Below are 26,641 nucleotides of genomic sequence, written 5' to 3'. Positions count from 1 at the left end.
CAAGCCACTCCCACAAAGCAGGCCACACCTACAGAAGAGGGTCTAAAAATGTTTGAAACCCACCACTGGATGGGTGGCATATAAATCAAATCCATCCATCAATAAAATGATATGCTCAAGGAGTGAATGCTTTATCACCCAAGGTTACCATTATGATTTCCCCATGTCCCTGCCTGAAAAGCAATCATATTTCATTTAAATACAGGAAAAGAACTTCAGTTAAAGCAGAGCAGGCTCAGAAAACTAATCTATCAAAACCTTATCAGCTTCTCCAAGCGATTCATTTTCTCTCCCTTAAACACTGACAAAACTGGATTTACTTAGAAATAAATATTTTCTAGAGGCAAATTGCCATGCAGCTCTGGGGCTCCATCTGCCTTCTGCTGATTCTACGATTTGACACATCTGGCTGCAAGAAGAAAGGTAAGACTGTTTTTCCTCTTGGCCACCTGTCATCCTCGGTGCAACTCCTTTCTGTATCTTGGATGTTAGGCAACAGCTGCAAAAAGGAAAAGTTGCAGAGGTAGGAGAATTGAACTAACATTGCACAGTGACTTCATTTTATGTTTCATTTATTATTCATTTTAGGGCACTGAGGATCTACTTGGGAAGAAGCCAAGGGGAGGCTGGTGAGAACCTGTCTCACATGTTTAAGTAAGGCAGTGACAAATTAAACATCTTTAACCAGGTCATTTATTCAGTGCTGCGTTACACAGTCTGTTGTTTAGTGCATTGTGTAAAACCGGAGCAGTTGGTAAGTTTATAGTGCAATGAAAAAACTAAGTAAATAAATTCAGGAATTGAATGAAGCATACCCTTTGCTAACTGGTAACAAAGGTAGCGTAGATCAGCTATTTTTCTGTAATTTCACAACAAAGACTTCAAATAATTTTGTTTCTCTTTTCAAAATTAAAGTTTAAAGTGCATAAAGTACATTTTCAGTTCAGGGACTTGATGTTTTTCAAGTTAAGATTAAAGTCTCTGCAATCTTTGTTCTTCTATTTTTCAAATACTTTCCAGGACTACCACATAAATGCAAATTACCACCAAAGGAAGGAAGATGCAATAAATTATTGGAAAGGGTTTACTATGACCACAATAAAAAAATGTGCCTGAACTTCATTTATGGAGGTTGTGGTGGCAATAACAATAACTTTGTCACTCTACAGGATTGCCTTTACAAGTGTAAACAATTTGGTAAGGAGCTGCCAAAACTTGCAAACGTTTGAACTGTTGATTTGTTTTTTTTTTAAAGGTGCCTGAAGATTTATTTTCATGCTTCAAGCTATATCATTCGGTCCTTCTTGCAAAATTTGTAATTATTGTTATTGCGTTTCTCTGGCAGATGTACTGTATCTGTGTTTGTGCATTTGTTTTAATACTATACGGATAATCCTCAACTTACCACCACAACTGAGACTAACATTTCTGTTGCCAAGTGAAACAAAAGTGACTTTTGCCCCATTTTACATCCTTTCTTGCCATAGTTGTTAAGGGAATCATTGTAGTTGTTAAGTTAGTAATGTGGTTATTAAGTGAATCTGACTCGCCCATTGACTTGTCAGAAGGTTGCAAAAGGTGACACTGTAATCGTTACAAATATGAAACAGATGCTAAGTATCTGAATTTTGATCACGTCACTATGAGGATTCTGCCATGGTCGTAAGTGTGAATAAATGTCATAAGTCACTTTTTCCAGTGCCTTTGTAACTTTAAATGGTCACAACAACAAGTGAACCGTTGTAAGTTCAAAACCACCTGTATATCAGGTGATGTTCTAAGCATTATCACCTAATTTTGTTTATTTTGTTTGTTACTACCATTCTGTTTAATTTATGGATATTCCTGTTTTTCTTTTTTCTCTAATGCTTAGGCTTTCTCATGGCTATATTAAAATTATGCTGTTTTACTTTGAAGCTCCTCATTAATCCCCATATGATATGATATAAAAAGCAACCCTTTTATTCAACAAGGTTATTCTAATGAGGATTTTTTCCAGAATGAAACTTTAGGCAAATGTATTTGGGCTGGTTAATGTTTTCCTGTCTTTGATCTTTATTGAAAATGATATAAAGTGCAGGTAGTCCTCGAGTTACGACCACAACTGAGCCCAAAATTTATGTTGCTAAGTGAAACAATTGTTAAGCAAATTTACCTTGCTTCGTGTGCATGGGCAGTTGCCCATAAATAGGTCTGTGCATGCGCAGAACATTAAAAAATGGGGGGAAACATGCTGTGCCGGTTTGGAGGCATGGTGGGTCTGGGTCGTTGCTGTTTTCCGGCGACCCAGGCTGGCAAACCACTATCGGTTCAGCCGAACCTGTCCGAACCAGTAGGACCCCACCTCTGCTTGGGACATTGAACCCATTGCCAAGCATCTCAATGTTGATCATGTGACCATGGGGTTGCTGCATCGGTGGTACATGTGAGAAATGGTCATAAATCACTTTTTTTCAGCGCCGTTGGAACTTTGAATGGTCACTAAGTGAAGTGATGTAAGTTGAGGACTTCTTGTATATTATTATTTCCAAGCAGGATATTTGCATCTAATATTCACTCGGTTGTCTCTTATTCTTAGATCTTAGTTTACCCGTGGAAAACATAGTTGGAAACATTGACTGGCAGAAACGTATGTATGCTGTTGTCTGCACAATATCTTACAGGGACTCACAATAAAAGCATGTCTATGTGCTCGTATGCAACAGAATCACATCGCAAGGGACAGTCATGGCCATCAGAACAGCAGGGATGGGTAAACTTTGGTTTTTCAAGTTGGTTGGAATGCACTAAAATTGGGTAGGACTGAAATAATGGGTGGATGGATCTCTCATCCTGTTTCCAGGCAGCCCTTGACTCACAGTCACAATTCAGCCCCACATTTCTGTTGTTAAGCGAGACCATTGTTAAGTGAGTTTTGGCCCATTTTACGACCTTTCTTGCCACAGTTGTTAAATGAATCACTGCCATTGGTAAGATTATTAACCTGGCTGCCAAGTGAATCCAGCTGTCAATCGAATCCCTTTCTTCAATGCTGTTGTAACTTTGAACGGTCCCTAAATGAACTGTTGTAAGTTGAAGACAGGGGTGGGTTCCTGCCAGTTCTAACCTCTACTACAGAAGAGGTTCCACAAATCTACAGTGCCGTTTAGAACCGGTTCCAGCTTCCTCCCCCCGCCCGTCCACACATCAGCAAGATGAAGAGTGAGAGGAGGAATTCTGGGAGCTGAAGTCCACAAGTCTTAAAGCTGTCAAGTTTAAACACCCCTGGATTTTTGTTCTAAAGGGTTAGGGGGTGCAAGGGTCTTGTAACTTGACAGCTTTAAGACTTGCGTGCTTCAAATGCCAGAGTTTCTGAGCCAACATTTTGGTTGCTAAGCAAGAGCATTAAGTGTGGGGTGGGGAGGGAATGGAGATTTTGCAGTAACCTTCCCCTGTCACCCCCACAAAGCCACCCCCACAAAGCCACCCCCACAAAGCCATGCCTACAAAACCGGTAGTAAAATTTTTTGAATCCCACGACTGCAATCCATGAATACATTGAATCTCGGATCCTGGAGAACAGGTTCATATATGAAGGTGTTTCTTGCTGGACATTTGATGGCACTTCCTTGGGAGGTAGGGAAGGCAAGGCATAGATGAACAAGTTTTTTCTGCCTCCTCTTTCAAGAATGATTCTGTAAGATACGCCGTATCGGAGACTCAATCACTATTCTTCTTCTTCCTTCCTAGTATCTATCTCTTCCCACTTCTGACTATAACCATGTTGCTTGTATCTTTCAATTTATATTGTTTTTTATTTGTTTTCTAGTACGATTTGATAGCTTATTAGTAACCTTGAAGATCACTAAGTGTTCTTTCTTTTCATTTTTGATGAATGTATTTAATTCTCCTTATGTCCACTGAGAGCATATGCACCAAAGACAAATCCCTTGTGTGCCCAATCACACTTGGCAATAAAGATTTCTATTCTATTCTATTCTATTCTATTCTCAAAGGAGCTTTTTCAAAAGACAAGTGGGCTGTGTGTTTTTTTTCCTTGAGGAAGAAGACAAGGGATAGAAGGATAGGTACTAGCAGTTAAGACAGTAACTTCCATCCCCCACCACCCCTGCTATCCCAACTCATGTAGCTTCTTGGGTGAGAAGCAAAATGTTTTCTTCTTCTTCCTGAAGGGAAAAAGAAAAGAGCCTTGTGGCCTTTTGAAAAAGCGCCTTTGAAATAATTATGAGCTGAACGACTTGAGAATCTCCACAGATGACACAGGGGAGAATTATGGGGAGGGGTTGTCCTTCACCCTATTTTCTTATCTTTCAGTTACAGACAAGAGATGCAGATTAAAACCCAAAAAAGGATGGTGCAAAAAGTATGCTATTCGATATTATTACGATTTTAAACTCCATCGGTGCAGAAGTTTTGTTTACCAAGGCTGCGGAGGCAACGAAAACAATTTTATGCACTATCTTACTTGTGTTGAGGCGTGTGATGTGTTTGGTACGTTCCAGTCATTTTACGAATTTACCCACCAACACCACACCTTCACGTCTGTCTTAACGTAATTCAGGGGAGTCAAACTCGGTTTCATTGAAATTCTGAGGTGAGCGTGGCCAGCTCAACGTCACTTGTGTTGGGGTGCCTGAGATGGCCCGAGTGCTCTGCCAGTGACAACGGGCTCCCGAGCTCCATTTTGGCTGTGATGGCCTCCTGCAACCCTCTGACAGACAAAAAGGAGCTTCAGGTGGCCACACGCGGCCCTCGCAAGCTCCATTTTTGGCTGGGATGGCCTCCTGCAACCCTTTGCCACTGAAAATGGAGCTCGGGAGGACCTTGTGTAGCTCTTGTGAGCTCCGTTTTTTCTGGCAGAGGCATCGCGTCTTGGTCCTTTGCTATTTCCAGGGCAGCCCTGTGGGTCAGATCCAGTGGTGGGTTGCAGGGGTACACCCCGGTACGGGTGTACCGGAGCGAGCACGAAGCACTGGATACCGTTCCAGTACGGTGCTCTGGAGGGCCCACCCACCTGTCTGATCTCCTTACCTGTGTTTTAAAGCTTCTGCGCAGCTGCGCAGGCACATGGCACATACAGCGCCTATGCGACGCTCCACGGAGCAGCTGTAGCGTTGTGGAGTGTCGCAGAGGCCCTAAGTTGCATGCACATGCTGTACACCTCCATGAGGACGCCGCCGGCCCCATTCCAACCGTACCAGTTGGAACGGGATTTGAAACCCATCCCTGGCCAGATCTGAACCCCAGGCCTTGAGTTTAAAACCTCTCGTGTAATTCATGCATTGAAGTAAAACTTCCATGACGTTGGGCAACAATTTGAAGCCCAGATGAAAAAGATCAAAGTCTCCCCCTGCTCAAAACTGAATGGCCCCAGGAAAAAAGTTGTTTCTCAGCCATGGGAGAAGGATGAGCCCAAAGCAGCCTAAAGTGCAAAAGGAGCTTGCGGACCCAAATGCCTGGCCACTTTATCAAACACATTATCACTGAAGTTCCCTCCCTCATGTTGATGGCAAAATGGGTACCACAACCAGAGAGGAAACTCCTTTAAACTGGAGCAGCTAAGGGTGCCTTTGCCTCTGCTATGGGGCTGGCATGGGACAAAGGCAACATGAACCATTGACAAGTTATCTTTGTGCCATGGTTAGGGGCCATGAGTGACCTTCCACGTTCTAAAATTGGCTGGAGTGAAGAACATTATACGGAGTTCGAAATGCTTTGCTGGGATTTTTGGTTGGGAAAAAAACACGCTTAGGAAATGTTAAAGGTATGATCTACAATACTAGGCAGAAGGTCAGTTATCATAGTAGATTGCCCAGGTGGTCCAGGTAGAGAGGGGAAGAGAGATTATAGGAAGGTAGGGCCATCCTAGCTTCTCCAAGCTATCTTGCAACTTTCAAGGGCAGCCTAGAGAAGATACTTCCATGCTAGTACTGAAGATAGATTGAGCCATGGAGTAAGGAGTAATTGTCTGTTATCAGGGGTACCCAGTTATTTGAGAGAGGCCCTACTTAGAAAGATTTAAAAAGGCAAAAAAGAAATAAAAGAATAAAATAAAAGAGTTAAAATGTCTGCATATCTGATAGCACCATCACATGGTTTCTCAGAGCCTTTAAAAGCTGGAGCTTCAAGCTTCTGAAATATTATCAGGCTGCATATACCTAAACCTGTCCTGTGTGGTGGTATTACTGCATCCAATCTGGCCTATGGTGTAGATACAGTAAATATAGTAATAATGGAAGTATTACTTTTGGTGGATTCATAACATCTGTTCTTTCCGTCTTTCTTTCTTTCTTCCTTCCTTCCTTCCTTCCTTCCTTCCTGTCTTTTTCTCCTTCCCTCCCTCCTTCATCTCTCCCCCCTTCCCTTCCCTTCCCTTCTACCATTTTAGGATCCATACCACAAAAAGAAAAGAGGAATTCCTGAACTCTTCAAAGCACAGACTCTCCGATCTGTTTTGCGGGAGAAGTTTTGAATAAAAGCATCTTCATTCCATGCTATCTCTCTCTGCCTGTGTGGCTGCATTTCCAAATTATTTTGGTAAATTTAAGGTTCATTTTCAAATGGACATATTGCTCAGTTTGTGGTTGAAAGGCTGTACACTCGGCAACCCCAAAGGTTAAACAATAAAATCAGTTTTATTGTTTCACTGGATCCATAACCGAAAGACAGTGGTGGTTGTTGTTGTTGTTTTTAAATTTAAGCACGAAAGGTACTTTTTGGTAAAAGAAAGCAGCTGCAGAGTCATCCTGTAATTTCCGAAATCTCTTAGAGAAATGATGAGATGCAGACGTTGATAGAGGAACACAATGTCCCAATGTTCAAAAAGGGAAGGAGGGCATAATCTACAGATCACTTAGTTTAATATTTATACTGGGCAAGAAAACCAGAAATGTTTGTTAAACAGCATGCTTGTGCCTAGTTAGAAGTAATTGCTACTATTATCAAGAAAGCGTGGGCTTCTATCACGAACATTTTGTCATAGGGTAAGTTTATTGGGTTTTCTTTTAATGACAAAGTAACACCACCCCCTAGAATCGGACACGACTGGACAGGAGAAACCTTGAAGTGTTCGACTTATAACCATTCATATGCTGACCATTTGAAGTACAACGACATTGAAAACTCTGCCTTATGACCTGCCCTTGCTCTTACGACCGTTGCAGCATTCCCGCAGAAAAATGATCAACATTGGACATGTGGCACCTGACACCAGATTTGAAAAATAGAAAAGTAAGCTAAATATGGAAAAACAACTTCAGACAGGAAGAGACGTTAAGAGGTAGAATAGTCTTAGAAATGACATGGACTCCACACTACCATTAGCTTTCCAGCTGGAGGTTAGAGGACAACTGAATGGGGATGGACCATGATTTATGACCTTTTCAGCTTGGGGGGACTGGTGGGGAGCAGAGAGGGAATGGTTCCATGCAGGCAGCAGGCACACACAACTCCATTTGCACAAACCGCCACACGCATAAATGGAGCTTTGCATGTGAATGAGCCCGCCTGCCACTCACAATTACTCACCATGCACCATGCATCAAGCAGCTGCCACTCACGCAAATGGAGCTTTGCATGGCTATACACTCACCCAATGCTTTTGTGGCTTGGTTCCGAATGGGCCGCAGCCTGGCGGTAGTGGGCCATGGCCCAGAGGTTGGGGATCCCTGATTTCTAAGAACCCTTCCAACAGATTTTCGGGAACCCTGATTGCAACCAGCTCTTAATCCTTGCTATACAGATAGTCACTCATGCCCTCGTGACCTCAAGACTGGATTACTGTAACGCGCTCTACATGGGGCTGCCCTTGAAGAGTGTTCGAAGACTTCAGCTAGTCCAGAACGCAGCTGCGTGAGTGATTGTGGGTTTACCCAGGTACACCCACGTTACACCTATCCTCCGTGAGCTGCACTGGCTACCCATTAGTCTCCGGACTCGCTTCAAGGTGCTAGTCGTTACTTATAAAGCCCTACATGGCATCGGACCTGGATACCTGAGAGACCGCCTCCTGCCAATTACCTCCCAGAGACCAATCAGATCGCACAGACTAGGCCTTCTCCGGATCCCATCTGCCAGCCAATGTCGGCTGGCGACCCCCCGGGGGAGAGCCTTCTCTGTTGCAGCTCCAGCCCTCTAGAACGGGCTCCCCATGGAGATCCGGACCCTTACTACTCTCCCGGCCTTCCGCAAAGCCACTAAGTCCTGGCTGTAATGGGCCATGGCTCAGGGGTTGGGGATCCCTGATTTCTAAGATCCCTTCCAACAGATTTTAGGGAACCCTGATAGCAACCAGCTCTTAATCTTTGCTATTACTGTGGTTATTCAGCTAAGCATTGAAAGTAGTGTTAGTGGCAATTATTTTACTGTTCCTAAACTCCCAATCAATGGGCTCAGTTGCCACATAGCAATAGCACCTAGACTTATATACCACTTCACAGTGCTTTACAGTCCATTCTAAGTGGGTTTGCAGACTCAGCATATTGCCTGCAACAATCTGAGTCCTCATTTGACCCACCTCAGAAGGATGAAAGGCTGAATCAACCTTAAGCCGGTGAGACTCGAACTGCTGGCAGTCGGCAGCCAGCAGAAGTAACCTGCAATACTGCATTCTAATCATTGAGCCAGTGCGTGTCTTAGATAAACAACAAGATGAATTCATACAGGAGCATGAAGGACAATGGAGAATGATGAAGATCTTGACTTTAAAGACGGCAAAGATATGCAGAACTGTTTTTGCATATCAACATAGAGGAGGTTGAAGAACACTGCGGCTCAGAATGTGGACGCCATTGGGAGTGTGGGTATGATTTTATTGAGGAGTAGCCTCATCTTTTGAAAGAACAGGATGTTCTGTTCATCAGTTGTGGGCTGGAAACCTGGTAGTCACCTGGTTGACTTCAAGGTTCCATGGTGTCCTGGACTAAAATGCAATCAACCGTAACTGAAGAGCAGTTTAAATGCAGGATACCGTGAACTAAAATAGAACAGGTTCAAAACTTCCCTGACCATTGAAAATTAATCGGTTCTTTTCTCAGATGCAATATATAAGGAGATACTTGAAAGCAAGCACTCTTGTGGGGCACTTGCCATGCAGAGTTGGGGCACCGTCTGTCTTATCATTCTCCTGGAACTTAACATACCTGGCTCTTTGCGGAAAGGTACGGGTTTTTTTTTTTTTCTTCATTTTATTAAGCATTTATATTAAGCATTTATAGGCCGCCCTTTATAGGTATAAAGTGCTTCCTTTCAGCCACTTCCTGAAATGCATCCAGGCTGTAACTTTTATAGTTTTAGAGACGGCAAATTTTGCCGAGGGCTTGGGGTTCAGCTAATCTTACGCAATTCTTGTATGATTTCTTCCATTTCTTTCTTTCTTTAGGGGATTCCAGAACTGTATTATTTTTTTCACAATTCTGTTATTCTGGATTTTGCTCAATAAGTCATAATGGGTGGATTGCCACTTAATGTGAAACAAAGGAAAGTTTTATGAATAACTAAGTGGATTAGGAAGAGTCTAAACCAGTGGTTCTCAACATTTTCTGCGCCATGGACCCCCTTCAAATACCTTTTATGGCCACGGACCACCAAGACTTAACTCAAGATTTAAATCATAACATTTCTTCAAGCCTTTGTGGACTCCCTGCAACATCGCAGCCCCCCAGGGGTCTGTGGACCACAGGTTGGGAACCCATGGTTTAAACCAGTGTTTTTCAACCACTGTGCCGCGGCACACTAGTGTGCCATGACATAGTGTAAGGTGTGCCATGGGAAAATTACTTTATATATAGTCAATATAGGAACAGAGTTAAATTTTTTTAACATTTTCTAATGGTGGTGTGCCTCGTGATTTTTTTCATGAAAAAAGTGTGCCTTTGCACAAAAAAGGTTGAAAAACACTGGTTTAAACCATAACTAGTCATTGTGCTGAGCAAAGTTTCTGCAGAACACTTTGAGAGAGGTTCTATCATCTTTCACTTGTGCAGTTAGCTATACTCTGCCACAATCTGGTTTAAGTTAACACAACATGGTCTAATGTTCTGAACAAACCCAACTTGGGTGGTTAGCTGATAGAACTGTGTGTTGTGTGAATGCAGATAACAGTTCATGAATATGTCTAGTGAACTACAGTAAAGTATATCATAGAATCAGATCACAACAACTAAAACACTCAAATGGGTGAGTCACACATCTATAATCTACTGGTTAGTTTTTTGTGATTTCATGTGTTGTGTGAATCCAGGCATTTAATGAGTTTATAGTTCAGGAACCGTCCCATTCCTCCCATGGTTTTATTCAGGAATCAGTGAAGCATGTTGTGTTGAACTCAGCCACTTTTGAAATCAGTGATGATCTGCTGTTGCAGGAAATTCAGAAGCATTGTTTTAAATAATAATAATTTTTATTTCTTTCGAAACTAAGATTAAAGCACTTCAGATATAACTCAAAATTTATATCTTCATTTTTTATAAGACAAGATGAATGTGTCTGACTCAACTTTTTTTTCCTTTTTCCCCTTTCTTTCCTACCAGTATTTATGCCCCCAAAATGCAAACTACCACCCAAAAAGGGAAAATGTAATGCAGACTTTGAGAATTTTTACTACGATTACGAGAACAATATGTGTAAGACCTTCATCTTTGGAGGCTGTGGTGGCAATAAAAATAACTTTGTAAATCTGTTGGAATGTTATTATACGTGTAAAAGATTTGGTAAGGCCAATGAACCTCTTCCATCTTAAACTTTTTAAAATGCCTGTTGAATTTATTTATGCTCTGTCATTTGAATTCCTCTTGACTGTGTTTTTGGTCATCACTAGCATAAAAAGTTAGAAGTTATGTCTTAGTATTGTTAAATTTAATTAACCCATAAATAAGGCTTTCAGGGACACGGTGGCTCAGTGACTAAGACGCTCATCTTGTCGAGTGGAAAGGTCGGCAGTTTGGCGGTTCGAATCCCTAGCGCTGCATAAGAGAGTAAGCTCCTGTTACTTGCCCCAGCTTCTGCCAACCTAGCAGTTCTAAAGCATGTAAAATGCAAATAAAAAAATAGGGACCACCTTTGATGGGAAGGGAACAGCGTCCCGTGCGCCTTAAGTGTTTAGTCATGCTGGCCACATGGCCACGTAGATGTTTTCAGATAGTCCTGGCTCTTTGGCTTTGAAACGGAGATGAGCACTGCCCCCTAGAGTCGGGAATGACTAGCACATATCTGCGAGGGAAACCTTTACCTTTTTAAGGCTTTCAATTTAGTATTATTTACATACTAGGTCCAAGCATAGTAATTTAATAAGTTATTGCATAACTTTAGCGCTATCACTATTGTCTTGTTTAACTGATGAAAATTGGATGTCTCTTGCTTTTCTCATCTCTTCCTTGACCTCTCTGCTGTCTAAATGATCAAATAAATAAATGGTGTCATTTTAGGCTCACTGTTGTCAGGCACAAGCCATCAGAGCCCTTCATGAGTAGCTAAAGTCAGTAACTTCGTTGTCTATCGCCTATGTGACCAGAATCTCACTACACTGCTTGCCTTCTCCTGGGAACGCCCAGATAAAGCTTCATGGGGGAGGTCAAGCTTATGCCTTTTGTGGCTGTGCAGCAACTCTAAGCTAGGCCCTCTCTTGATCCCTCCTTCCACGTTGTTATCTAACATCACTGTCTCTATTTTTATTTGTAGGTTTCTATTCTCCCTGGGAAACTATCGTGGGAGATATACAATGGAGGAAAAGTAAGACTTCCATTCTTGTCTGCACAATGAATTTTGGGGGATTGATAATTATGTGATGGTTTGGGTGCCTTTAAGTAAACAAGATAATCTCATTACTAGAGTCACATTTCCACAACGACATAAAGGAAACATGTGGAAACTTACCTTAGTGTGTTGGGGTGCGTGCGGCGATGTTTGAACTGAGCCCAAACAGTGTACAACTTTTGGGGAAAAGGGGTGGGACAGCTATTCTTTTTCCTTCTGACACCACCTCTTCCTTTTCTGATAACCTCCATTCTCTGTTTATATTTCCTGCTGGCGGGAAGCAGGTTGTATGCTGTCTGAAGAGCAGCTGAGATCTTCCTTCCATGGCATAGAATATGCAGGACACTTTTCCTGCTAGAGCCGAGGTGGCGCAGTGGTTAAATGCAGCACTGCAGGCTACTTCAACTGACTGCAGTTCTGCAGTTCGGCTGTTCAAATCTCACCGGCTCAGGGTTGACTCAGCCTTCCATCCTTCCGAGGTGGGTAAAATGAGGACCCAGATTGTTATTGGGGGCAATATGCTGACTCTGTAAACCGCTTAGAGAGGGCTGAAAGCCCTATGAAGCGGTATATAAGTCTAACTGCTATTGCTATTGCTATTGCTTTATTTTACTGTGGGCCCTGTTAGTCTGATGATAGGATGGACACTAGCTTAGTCATAGAGCACCTGTTTTACAGGCACAAGGGTTGAGAGTCAGTCAATCTGATGGTAGAGGAAGAGTAGGCACACATGGCTTTAGAACAATTACAATCATTTTTGGAAAATATCAGAGTATTATTGTATGAGATGCCAGAGGATTGGAGAAGAACTAACATAGCCATGGTTTCAGAGTCAGGGCTCCAAGACATGAGCTAATTAGATCTGGCCAGATGATGCCACTGTTGTGGCCCGCCAGCGGCCAGTGAATCTGGAAGCAGAGCCGGACAATGAGGAGGTTGGGGAGGAACATGGGCCACTCTTGGGGGTTGAGGAAATCTCAGTCGAGGGCTCTGTGTCGGTGGCAGAAAAGGAGTTAGACAGCAGTGAGGCAGAAGAACAACTGGAGCCTGTTCCCCATGTGCGCATGGGCAGGGCTACCAGAAGACAAGAACAACTGAGAAAGCAGGATTGACAAGGGTAAAGCCACACCTTGGAGCTGATTGGCCCCTCCCATAGAAAACAAAAGAGAAATGAACAGGGCATGGGCTTTTGCAGGAAACAATTCATTTGGTCGGGTCCGGAGTGGAAAGTTCTGTTTGCGATTTTAAGAGACTCTGTGTCAAGTTTTGCTCTGTCCTGTGTTTGGAAATTAGTTTTCTGGCAGCGCTCCAAATGAGATAAGGTGCGTGTGGATAAACATTCTTCTGAAAGACTGTCTGCTAAGCCTTGCTGACTGTGAATGAAAGGAATTCATAGTCGTATAAATAAAAGAGGTTTTGTCGGGACCAACACTCTGCTTCTTGCTTTCTAAGGAAGCCTGGGTCAGAACAGTCACCGCAGCTGCTGAATCAAACACTGACACACTCTTGAGTGACTGGTGCTAATGGTTGATTGCCAGCGTCCTAGGTACCAACCAAGTACCTTCTTAAAATATAAGATGTTCCGAGTAGTAGCACAGTTTTTTGCAGTTCTGCTGGTGTTATTGCAGGAAGCTGCAATTTGTTGATGTATCTTGTAAAATTCTTGCCCCGATGACAATGGGTATCACTGTTACATGCTTCATTCATAGCCGTGTAGTTTCAATGGCCAGGTCGCGATATTTCATTATTTTTTCTAGTTCTTTTTCTTCGACTCTGGCATCTCCAGGAACAGCAATCTCAATAAACTGTACACTTTGGCCCTCTACAACCGTGATATCTGGCATATTGTGCTCCAAATGATGATCCGTTTGTATTTGAAAGTCCCACAAGATATTCACCTCTCATTTTTGAAAACTTATTATTATTATTTGATAACTTATTATTATTCGATAACTTATTATTATTATTGTTGTTGTTGTACAATTGTATCACAGCGGCCAGTTGTTTCGCCGGATTTGGCATTGGTTACTAGTCGGGCCCCACCCAGGGGCCTAGGACGTCGTAACGTATTTTCGTAATATGCGTGCAGATCCAAGCAGTGCGGCTTTTTGCATTTGACTGATGGTGATTTTGTCAATTGTCAATTGTCATTATTATTATTATTATTATTATTATTATTATTATTATTATTATTATTATTATCATCGCAACAACAGAATCACAGCGGCCAGTTGTTTCGCCGGATTTGGCATTGGTTACTAGTCGGGCCCTACTTAGGGGCCTAGGACATTGTAACGTATTTTTGTAATATACGTGCAGATCCAAGCAGTGCGGCTTTTTGCATTTGACTGATGGTGATTTTGTCAATTTTTAACTGTTGTAAATGTAGTTCCAGTGCTTTTGGAATAGCACCCAGTGTGCCAATTACCACTGGAATTACCACTGCTGGTTTGTGCCATTGAATTTCGATTTTTAAGTCCTGGTATTTCACGTTTTTTTCATGTTCCTTCTCGGCGACCCTGCTATCACCTGGTATTGCGATGTCTATGATTGTGACCTTATTTTTCTCAACCAGTGTGATGTCTGGTGTATTATGCGCCAGTATTTTGTCCGTTTGTATACGGAAATCCCACAAGATCTTGACCATCTGATTTTCTGTGACTTTTTCAGGCTTATGTTCCCACCAGTTTGTTGCTGTTTTAATATTATAATTTTTGCACAAATTCCAATGGATCATTTGTGCTACTGAATTGTGCCGCAATTTATAATCAGTCTGCGTTGCTATTATTATTATTATTATTATTATTATTATTATTATTATTATTATTATTATTATTATTATTATTTGGTTAATCTTTGGTGAGATTCACAGCCTTTGGGGCTGATTAGTAGCTCAACAGCTCGAATCCTAACCAAGGACCTAGGAACTGTTAAGGTAACGTTGGAGGATATATTATTACTACTACTACTATTATTATTGTTATTGTTGTTGTTGTTGTTGCCCTTTATCCCCCTATCAGGTCCTTTTCAAGGAGCTGGGCTAGGCAGATATTGTTGCTTGGTATTTTTATTTCTGCATTTCAAAAAAGAGATGTAACAGATCTTTAGTTTCCAACACCCCTGTTTTCCTTTTAGAAACACCTTGGAAATGCAAATTACGGGCCAGGAAAGGAAGGTGCAAGGGTAAAACTGTTCGCTATTATTATGATGCCTTCAACAAGAGATGCCTAATATTTACTTACAGTGGTTGCGGAGGAAATGCAAACAATTTTCAGACCTTCAACGAATGCAACAAGGCCTGTGACCCGTTTGGTACGTTGAAACAATTTTATATCCCCACCCCCAAATTAATTAATTAATTAATTGGTTGTCATGATATAAAAAAAGATGTTGAAACTCTGGAAAGAGTGCAGAGAAGAGCAACTAAGATGATTAGTAGAGATGAAAGTATATGAAGAACAATTACAGGAATTGGGGATGTCTAGTTTAATGAAAAGGAGGACGAGGGGAGACATGATAGCAGTCTTCCAATATCTCAGGGGCTGCCACAAAGAAGAGGAAGTCAGGCTATTCTCTAAAACAACTGAGGGCAGGACAAGAAGCAATGGGTGGAAACTAATGAAGGAGAGAAGCCACCTAGAAGTAAGGGGAAATTTCCTGACAGAACAATTAATCAGTGGAATGACTTGCCTTCAGAAGTTGCTCCAACACTGGAGGTTTTAGAGAAGATTAGACAACCATTTGACTGAAATCGTATATGGTTTTCTGCCTGATCATGAGGTTGGGTAGAAGACTCTATTGTTCTGTTATTCAGACCCAAACTGCATTTCTCTTTATTATGCATGTAGTTAATACACCTACAAGATAAAAGTTCTATATTTATTAAATGCTACAAGATACATTTCATAAGAGTTAATTATTTCCTTGCTGTGAGAAATGTAATTCAGGAACTGAAATATTAAATATATGGTGTGGACTTGCCATGCGGTTCCTGGATTTAAAATTATCCCTTTAATAACAAAGCAGCAAGGAAAACAACCACTGAGAAATTTGATATCCTTTCCTTGAACTGTTTTGTTTATGAACTAAATTTTGAAACATTTTAAAAAATATTTTACTTCATGAAATTTACAATAGATACTATACATTGCAGAGAGAGAGAGAGAGAGAGAGAGAGAGAGAGAGAGAGAGAGAGAGAGAGACAGAGACAGAGACAGAGACAGAGACAGAGACAGACCTTAGGGTTGGGAAATAGCACAATATAGATTGAGTTTTTTTTATCAGGAAGGCGTTCCCTCTGAGGAATACAAGTGAGATCCCCTTATTTTCTAGATCTGGAATTTTAAGAATAGCCCTTGGGAACTCCCAAACAATGGCTTCATGGGAGTTGTGGGTAATCACCAATTGCTCATCTCCTCAAAGGCAGAGAGAGCAGCTTACTTTTCTAGCTTCCTACAGTATCTATCTATCTATCTATCTATCTATCATCTATCTATCTATCTATCTATCTATCTATCTATCTATCTATCTATCTATCTATCTATCTATCTATCTATCTATCTATCCTATCTATCAATCTATCATCTATCTATCTATCTATCTATCTATCTATCTATCTATCTATCTATCTATCTATCTATCTATCTATCTATCTATCTATCCTTCTATCTATCTATCATCTATCTATCTATCTATCTATCTATCTATCTATCTATCTATCTATCTATCTATCTATCATATCTATCTACCTACCTACCTACCTATCATCTATCTATCTATCTATCTCTAATCTATCCTCTCTCTCTCTCTCGCCTGCCTGCCTTCATCTATCTATCTATCTATCTATCTATCTATCTATCTATCTATCTATCTATCTATCTATCTATCTATCTATCTATCTATCTACCTACCTACCTACCTACCTACCTACCTACCTACCTACCTACCTACCTACCTATCTATCTATCTCTAATCTATCCTCTCTCTCTCTCGCCTGCCTGCCTGCCTTCATCTATCTATCTCTCTATCTCTCTATCTCTCTCTCTCTCTACCTACCTACCTACCTACCTACCTACCTACCTACCTACCTACCTATCTTCAGAGAGCAGACTAGATTAGTTATCTTGCACAGACTCAGAGCTACATAGGTAAGCCACGCCCAGGCTCCGAGCATTCTGGCATGGCTCTCAGTCACCAAATAGTTTCCATTTGCTGACCCAGTTGCCATGCCTATACATTGGCTGACCTTGTTACCATGTCCTATTCCAGCCAGTCCCCAATGTTTGACCTGTTGCTATGTCCTATTCCAGTTCATGAATATTCTGACAGCAACAAACAATTATCTTGCCATTAAAACAGGGCTGTCAAACTTGCAGCCCGCAGCCCAGATGTATCACTGGCTGGCCACGCTCACATGTCACATGATGCCACCATGACAACGGGAGTTTGACACCCGTGCTTTAAAGGATCTTTTATTCTTTGACAGGAAAGGACAATTGTCTTGTTTCTTTCCTAGCTCTAGAGATCTTCTTGTGATGATAGAACAATCTGCCTGCAATGAGGGCCTAAGCAGAGAGTGATTTAATGCAAAACTTGGAAAGCATTTGATGAGGGCCGTTGTGGCAAAGAATATATATTTTAATATGCAGTTGAGGGGCTAAATGAAGGTAGCGGTAGTAATAACTGTTCAGATTTGGGACAGGCAAATGCTGATTGACTACTACTTCTGTTCAACCTCTTTAGATCTGTAAAATGCAAACATCTTCATGCTTACTATCATCCCAATGTCTTCAAACAGAAGAGATGTGGTTAATCTGAACTTTTTTTTTAAAAAAAGGGAAGATTTGGAAGATGGCAAGGAAAGACACCTGGAAGTGTCCTTAAATAACATACTTTTTCTTGTCCTTCCTGTAGGAAATACTGTGAGACCTGTCCCTCCAGGTAAGAGCTCCATGGTGGACCTCATTTGACCCTCAAGATATATGATGGCTTTGAACCGTCTATTGCTTGCTTGTAATTTTTTTAAGTATTTGCTTCACCTTGGTACATTTCACATTGGCTCCAAGAAATTTGGATTTGTCCACAACTGTATGACTTGAATTGACACACAACCATTGGTGGGATTCAGCCAATTCGGCTATTTGGGAGAACCAATTGTCAACTTCCTAAGCAGTTGGGAGAACCGGTTGTTGGAAGAAATCTCCTTTTATTTTTTTCCACTTTACAGGGCTAATCCTGTAAGGAAGACAGGAAGGAAACATTCTGGAGTTGTTTCTAGCCTAATTGCCTTGCTTACAGAAACTGCCTCTCTGGTTAACCCTTATTATCCGTGTTTTCCTGAAAACAAGACAGGGTCTTATTTTCTTTTGACACCCCCCACCTCCCCGAAAAAAGCGCTTGGCCTCATTTTCGGGGTGGTCCTATTATTTCTGAGGGGCAAGAGGCCCATTGATCAGCTGATCCAGAGAGGACCAGAAGCTCTGTCTCTGTTTCTGGCACACTCTTGCCAGCCCTAGTGGCAAGGCTGGGCTTGCCGTTCTTTTTCTGGCCACCACTAAGAGGAGGGACGCGGTAGCTGGGGTTTGCGGGAGCAGCCTCGGTGAGGCCATTCCTCGTGGATAGCAGGTGCACGTGGGGCTCATGGGGCATGTTGCTACCCTTCCCCCCAGGAAATGGCAGGGACCGGCTGCTGTACATGCATATAAATATTTTGGGGGAGGACTTATTTTCAGGGGAGGGCTTATTTTAGCGCATGCGCTCAAAAGCCCGATTGGTCTTATTAGGGGGATAATAGGTCTTATTTTCAGGGAAACAGAGTACATTGTAACAGTTAAGGTGAAGCGCCCATCGACCTGAGTGACATTAAGTTGGCCATGCTCACACGGTCACATGACCACCGAGCCATGCCTACTCATCTGGTCATTAGGGCAGAGAACCGGTTGTTAAATTATTTGAATCCCACCACTGGACACAACCCATGTGTCAGGGTTCCAAGTATCATGTAGAATTAAATCAGAGTCCAAGGCAAAACGATCCTTAAAGTTCCAATTTAATAAAGCAGACATCTTAGCACATCTGTGTTATTCCCAATTTTGGAAATGACATCAGAATTCCACCCAGTTAAAAGTTCATGATCTTGTCCCCACACCCACAATCCATCACATGGTCCAATCTTCTTCCACACTGGCATCCACACCCAGCTGCTTCCGGTCAGGTGTAAAAGTGCGGAGACAAAATATGACCTTGGCTTCTAGAAAAGAATGAAAACAATAAATTCCACAATCCTACTCCTGTCTATCCCCCCCCTCCCATCAACTATACTAATGAAACAGCATATTGAAATCAGAGAAAGGGTGGCAGGGCAAAATTCTAAAAGGAATATAATTGCAGGCCTGACACCATGTTTCTATTAAATTCCAAAGGAAGATCTCAGGAGGCACAACTGCTTCCTTTGGGGTTTTTCAGATGGGGAAAAGTGGAAGGTAGGACAACTTCGGAATACTGGAAAGATGTTCAAAGAGGAGAACTCCAACACCACCCACTACTTTGCAGTGTCTGCTCAGAAACACCAAACTAAGCACCCTGAGAATGAGATAGAAAACTTGGAAATGTAGAGAATAGATTTATGCATAGTTATTTTTATAGCTTGGCCAATATAGTTAAGAATTGAGTCTGCAGTTTCCCTTGTTGTACATGGAAGAAAACATTCCAGCTTTTACATAAAAACACACTTTCACACACACACCCCTCTCGTTTGCATCTTCCCGAATCTCCCAGATTCCATGATAGAGACGTGTAACCAACCATTGGATGTTGGCCCATGCAAAGAAAACTTCCCTCGCTTTTACTACGATCGCAACACCAAGACCTGTAAACCATTCAAGTTTGGCGGCTGCAACGGCAACAGAAATAACTTTCTGAATCGGGAGGATTGTCTTCAGGAGTGTAAACCGGTGTAGATCCAGGTAAGCGCAAAGAGATTTTGAAGAATCCCCCTGCAGCTTCAGCTAGCTTCAGAACTCTGGATAAGTGATTGTATTGTGATGCGTCTAATGGGAATCTGTTTTTTTAAAGGCCAATTACCCAACAGGTTCCTACTCTTTTCTCAGCCTGCAAAGGAAAAGTAACACATCTAGTGCTCTTTGACCACCACCCTTTTATGATTATAGGTAGTCCTCGTGTTATGTCCAGATTTGAGACCAACATTTGTGTTGCTAAGTGAAGCATTTGTGAAGTGGGTTTTGCCCCATTTTACCACCTTTCTTGCCAGAGTTGTTAAGTGCCCTTGGCAAGTTAGTAACACAGCTGTTAAGTGAATCTGGCTACCTTGTTGACTTTGCTTGCCAGAAGGGCACAAAAGCTGATCACAGGATGGCAGGATATTGGGTTCACCGACAGAAGGGCGACCGACAAAAGCATGCCCAACTAAACCGTGGCGACAAAACCGTGAGTTCTAAACCGCGCCGACGAATGAGCGCTGAAGTGCGCCGACAACAGCGCGCTGACAGAAGCACGCTGTAAACCTAACCCTAACCCTAACCTTAACTTAAATCATGCTTCTGTTGGCGCGCTGTTGTCAGCGCGCTGTTGTCGGCGTGCTGTTGTCAGCGTGTTGATGATGTTGCGGTTTTAGCGCCACAGTTTTGTCGGCGCGCTTTTGTCATGCGCGCATTTGTCGGGTCACGAGGACATTGCAAATCGTCATAAATGTGAACCAGCTGCCCTCTATCTGAATTTTGATCATGTGACCATGAGGATGCTGCAACAGTTGTAAGTGTGGGGAAAAAAAGTGACCGGTCACCTTTTTAGTGCTGTTGTAACTTTAAATAGTCACTCAATGAACTCTTGTGAGTTGAGGACTACCTTTACGCTACTAGAATCCCGTTGCCCAGCAAAAGGCACTTAACTTGCTCGTCGCACAAATGTAAGAATTTGGATGGCAAGACCTTTCTGACAATATAATACTTGTTTTTGTGGAAACCTTTACCCTTGATATGTGGAAGGTGTCCCCTATTCCTGTGACCACCACAACTTCTAAATTGTGTTCCATTGCCACGCAACTTCTCTCTTCCATGGGTTCTTTCTTTTTGCACAATTTTCTTTCTTCCTAGCATGCTGTAGCAAAGGGGTGTCAATCCCACGGTGAGGTCAGATCCGGCCCACACAGCCATCCAGGAAATTGTAAGGGGCCAGCCCGCATCACTTTGTCCTGGCCCACACCATCCCAGGGCCCTTCTCATTTGGCCACTTTCCCTCTTTCTTCTTGCTGCTCCTCCTCCTCCTTCAGACAAAAAGCTCCCCTTTTCGTCTGTCCATTGCAGCACAGTGCCTAGGATTTACTATGAAAGCGGCAGGGATTGGGGGTGGTCAATCCCCGTTCATGGCACTGCGGAGAAGGTAGAAGGCAATCCTTCCCACCAGACCAGACAAGCCTGGCAGGGGTGTGGTGAGAAACCAAGCGGCACCGAAAGCAGCTGAAGTCACATTGGCTGTAGCTGCCCCACCGCTGCCTTGCCTCACCTCATCCCCTGGGATGAGCCTCCCGCACCCCACCCACCATAGAGCCCTGGGTTCCTTCCCCAACCCCGCCCAGCCGCCATAGGCACCACCCACATGAGCTACATTAAGATGGCCCTGCCCCAGGCCACGCCCAGTTGGCTGCGACCACCACACCCACACCCCTTCTCCCCCCCCCCGCAGTCCCTAAAGGACAACCACAAAGCTGATCCGTCCCTTTATGAAATCAAGTTTGACACCCCTGCTCTAGCAGAATCAGCACTTGTACTTTCCACCCCAATTTCCTACTAAACGCTGCTAAGCTTCTAAGCCTTCAATTTCTACTGGATTTTTTTTCAGCATCCGGTTTGCCTATTAGAATATGTACGTCACTAAGTCACATTATTTGTATAATCACAAGGACAAATTCTGAATTGGCCTATTTTTACTCACATTTTTACTCACATTTTCTTTTTGTGTTTTGTTCTGCACTCCCCTCCCCTATTATTGTAAGCCGCCCTGAGTCCCCTCAGGGAAAAGGGCGGCCTATAAATGTTTAATAAAACCTAATAAAACCTAAAACCTATTTTATTCTTTGCAAAAGAACCCCAAAGTCCAAGAAGAGGCTCCAAATCTTTAAGACCCCATCTTTAGATATAGAGCAGGGGTGTCAAACACAAGGCCCAGGGGCCGGATCTGACCCACAGGGGGGCTTAGATATGGCCTGTGGGGCATGCAGCTCCTCCTGAGCTCCGTTTTCGTTGGCAAAGGGTTGCAGGAGGCTGTTGCAGCTGAAAACAGACCTTGGCAGCCCATTTTTGCTGGCAGAGAGCTCAGGCCACCACAGGCGCTCCCAACACAAGTGATGTTGAGCTGGCCACCCCCACCCTGGCCACCCCCACCCCCAAGGTCAAACACAACCCTGATGCGGCCCTCAGTGAAATTGAGTTTGACACCCCTGGTATAGAGGATTCGTCTATCCTGCAATAACAGACTGAGGAAGTCATTTGACTTCCAAATTTTGGAAGGCCCTATTGCACCCATTGAATATTAACATTCATTTGTCATTCATCCATGCATCATCCAGCATGCAATGGACAAGCCGTAAGTTTAACAGCTTTATACAAGATGTGATATTTCTTATAAGCAAGGCAACTAGCTGGATCTCTTACATCTTGCTAAATTTGCTTACAAGAGTTCTGCAGACTTCTCTGTCGATATGTCCCTATTGCAGGCAACACATGGATTCCACACACACATCTTACCAAAAGCCAGATGAGAAAGGAGAGTCCCTTGCAATGCAGATTTTGTGCATGAGAGAAAAGCAGCCCGAAGCCTCTGAAAGGAACGGCTCAAACTAGCAAAGGCTACCTACAAGAAATCAACACATGCACATAGTCAAGAGACCTAGAATTGCAGATGGGGAATTCGGTGTGGCTCTCTACAAATGTACAACATCCGTGAGAATTTCCAAGAAACAGGCCTTAAAAGTTATTGATCATGTATTAGTAATGAAGTGAAACAAACCTAGTAGCTTTTTGTCACCTTCAATGAAAGCTCACCCTGTGTTCCATCACGACTTTATTTTGAAAGCGATTGCTTCTTTGCACTCACAGACCACTCCCCTTCCCCATTCTATCAAGCAAGGAGGAAGAATAGGAGCTGGGAGTTGTGTTACACTATAGGCAAAAGACAAATGGGTCAAATACGGGGTACACTGGAAAGGCTATCCAGAATCAGAAAGACGGCAGCAATGGATATGCATGTTCCATTGTTGCTACAATGCTGTTGATACAGCATGGGTTGCACAGGTAAACCCACCAGTGGCTGGCCAGGTTAGGTGGTCTTAATAGAATGGACCTTATAAAGTCATTTTAGTTTGGCTTTTATTCCAGTGCCCTGGAGTCCCAAAGTTGACTTTTAGCTGCAGTGAACCTTCTCCCCAACGTCCTCATAAGTATTACAAATAGGGCTGAACTGTGTGGCAAGACCCTGTAAAGTGGAGGCACAGGAAGCCAGACGTGGGTGAGAGATAGAACAGAGGTAAAAAGCTGCTGACAGCTTAAGATGAAATAGGAACTTCTCTTTTTTATATTTCTCCTATGTACTTTGCTGTAACAGTCCAAGTGAACTTCCCCTTTTGAAATGTCATGTATATACAAAAATCAATTTATCTTCAAATACAGAGCAGTCTAATCATACTTTCGCTGCTCATCTTCCTACCCTTCGTTTCTCATCTCCATTCCTCCCAAGCCCAAATTCTATAAGATTAGGATCTCGCTCTTCACTTTAAAATCCTGAGCTTTTTATGTTATACTTCAAGCATGTAAATCCGTAAAATGTGTGCCCAAAATCCATATCACTTCATTCAATCCCAAGATCCCTTCATCGATATCCCGCTCCACCTTCCCTTCTGCCCCACTCCTCCCGACTCCATTCATCCCAAACCGCAATTCAAATAAATCTTAACCCCCGCTTTCCTCACAGAAAACAATTCATGCACAGTTTGGATTGAGATTCAAATAAATAAATAAATAAATCTTATAAAAGTCCCGTATAATATCTGTCCAAAATAAGCAATGCTTCTTTCCATTCTTCATCATATAACACGCTGAACTCGATGCATCCAATAAACCTGTTTCTCTCACTTTCGTGGTCTCAAGTCCTGCTCTTTCGTAAGTAGATTACTAACCACAATCTGCTGCAACACTGTCAACAACCAATATCCCTGCAAACCCAACCTTGGCTACTACTGGCCTTGTAGGATTTAGGTGATAGTCAGGATGAGCAGGAAGAGTTCATCTACAGGGTGGAGGGAGCCTCGGTGAGAGCAACAGACTAAGTAAAGTGGAACAGAAGTTGCCTCCAGAAGTTGTGAATGTCCCAACACTGGAAGCATTTAAGAAGAGGTTGGATAGAGGTTTGTCTGAAACGGTTTAGGGTTTCCTGCCTAGGCAGGGGGTTTGGACTAGAAGACCTCCAAGGTCCCTTCCAACTCTGCTATTGTATTGTATTATTGTACTAAAGGGAAGCACATCCGTTCCTTCCACACCAGGCGTAGAAGCGGTGAGTGTGAACCATGGATTCCTGAGGGAGGGGCAGCTGTCACGTAAACGGGAAGAGAAAATTTAGGGATGCGACTTGTGATCCTGAGCACATACATTTTAGAAGAGTTTGTAGCCCAAAGTCAATTAGTTGAGATGAACTGCTATAGAGATTAAACAATCAAACAAATAAACAACAGTAATAAAACTTCAGTTCTCTCAGCCCACCATCTGGTTCCCCTGGGAATTTGGGACCAGGGGGATGAGGGTGAGGTAATGGTATGTGCCAGAATGATCTTGGAAAATGAGGGTGGTTCCTAGCAAAGAATCAGATATAACGGGCAGAAAAAGACACTTAGAAGAGATTCACTCTAAATTATCAGGCGGTTAAAATGAAAGAGTGATAGATTTGTATTTTCAGACTCACAAGAGTCTCTTAATGTAGCAGTACAGCAGAATAAGCTCACCATTTTTCCCCCCTGTCTGGTTGACTTGGGGGTGGAGGGAGCTTACTTTAGGCCAAACTCAGAAGGTTTCAGAAGGAAAAGCATTGTCTGGGTAAACAGTCAGTTGTTGCCAATGGAGAGTCTTGAGTTTTCTGCTCTTCTTAAATAGAAGCAACTCCAGGTTTGCTTATTTGCAAGGAGCCTTGCAGAATGTATTTGCTCTGCTGTCCCAGTGGTGAGTCCTTGCTGAGACTCCTCATCTTCAGAGAGCAGCACCAGGACCAGCTGGGTCTCCTGGTTGCTGGACAGCACAACTTCCTCATCCTGCAGCAACTCGGGCAGCAGCTCATCCAGGCACTCTAGAAATGGTGCTCCTTATTGATTTCCTCCACAGAGGCCGAGCTGGCTATGAAAACTGGGTAAAACGTGTACTAAAGATGGGATAACACATGTTGACATTTTAACAGCTTCGGAGGCTGGGAGAAAGAAGGACGGTCGTTTGTGCTGGACTGTATGTCACAAAATTAGAGGAAATGACTGTAAGAGTGTGTTTTCTTATAGGAACTAAAACTTGGGAAGTCTGGCAGGAACACCCGAGAAAGCGAATAATAATCTGTAAAAGGACTCAACTCAGTATCAGATACTTATTTTCATCACCATGATGCATTTCCCTTTGGGACTGCACATTTTCGGCTTTCAGGGTGCCTCTTCTCAAGATAGGTGGATAAGACCTTCTTTTCTCTGCACAACTACACGGAATCTGCTTGCAACCAACCCCTTTCTCTTACAAGATAAAATCACATTAAGAACCAATTTGATGGTGGAGGAGCCATCAGAATATGATATTGATTTTAGGAAGCTGTTTTCTGCTTCCTAATAAAATGTTCTACGTAGTACTACCTACACAGAATGAAGGCTACATACTGTGGTTGAGGTCCCTACGTATCAACTCATGGTTCCAACTGCAGGAATGTCTGGATGGTTTTCCTTATAGTGCAACATCAAAAGCGGCTTGACTGAGTACAAGACACTCATTTTCAACAGCAGAACGTATTTCACTGCTTGATCAATTGGACCTGGTCAGTTTGTGGTTTCAAATGCCTCTCCCCCAAATACATTTTCTTTTTTTTCTTTTTTTTTCCGTCAAAGATTCTTTTATTACATTTTCATTTTCCTTTATACAATCACTTAAATACTGTGCAGTTAAAAAAAAAGAAGCAATAAACAACTCATAACACTTCTATCCTACATACACCCTTCCTTCTACCCCTCCAACTTTCATTTCTCCCTTCCAACAATCCCCTCTTCTACTTCCCCTCCCCCTCAGCCATTCCTTTCTCCCCTTCCCACCATCTCACCCTCCTTACATTCCCTTCTCACTCCCTCTTAATTCCCCCCTCTTCTTTCCCTCTACACCTCGCTTCGGTGTATTTCTAGTATTCATTGGTCTATTTGTTTTGTACTAAAACAAAAGAAAAATAAAAGGAAAAGAAAGAAGAAAAGAAATACATTTTCCATCTCCACACACAGTTGTGCCATCCACATACAACGTGGACTCCCTCCACACCCAAGAATGATGATGTGAAATTGAATAGACAGTGGAACACTCCCCTTCCACTAATTCTAAGCTTGAATGTAGGAAACTGTTCCCTGCAATAGATGACCAAGAATACATAAAATAGCAATTTTTTCTTTATTCCCAGCAACCTCCTAGTTTTGGGATAAGCATGGAAGCATGGAATAAATATGGAGAATACTCGGAAGACTATTCCATTTTCATGAAAGCCATTTAGGTAGAGGAGCAATAAGGACACCATTTGGCATGAGAACAACACAAAAACAAAAATTTTCAAAGCAGTAAAGCTACATGCAGAAATGAAGGAAAGTGGGATAAGTGCATAAAAG

General features: G+C 42.6%; 1 protein-coding gene across 1 annotated transcript; it reads left to right on the top strand.

The window, feature by feature from the left end:
* The first annotated feature begins 353 nt into the window (after window positions 1-353).
* LOC148048990 (actinia tenebrosa protease inhibitors-like) lies at window positions 354-23,393 on the top strand. The gene is made up of 11 exons (XM_087703512.1): window positions 354-423; window positions 943-1,197; window positions 2,579-2,629; window positions 4,315-4,491; window positions 9,036-9,158; window positions 10,530-10,622; window positions 11,677-11,727; window positions 14,887-15,063; window positions 17,665-17,691; window positions 19,528-19,715; window positions 22,481-23,393. The coding sequence occupies exons 1-10, from the start codon at window positions 354-356 to the stop codon at window positions 19,707-19,709; spliced, it is 1,206 nt and encodes a 401-aa protein (XP_087559638.1). The 3' UTR covers window positions 19,710-19,715; window positions 22,481-23,393.
* Window positions 23,394-26,641: the final 3,248 nt, after the last annotated feature.

Source organism: Thamnophis sirtalis, unplaced genomic scaffold (assembly GCF_051295495.1).
Source record: "Thamnophis sirtalis isolate CommonGarterSnake01/CBP01778 unplaced genomic scaffold, rThaSir2_p1.2 scaffold_2, whole genome shotgun sequence".
NCBI lineage: Eukaryota > Metazoa > Chordata > Lepidosauria > Squamata > Natricidae > Thamnophis > Thamnophis sirtalis.
This window is presented reverse-complemented; position numbering and strand designations above follow the sequence as displayed.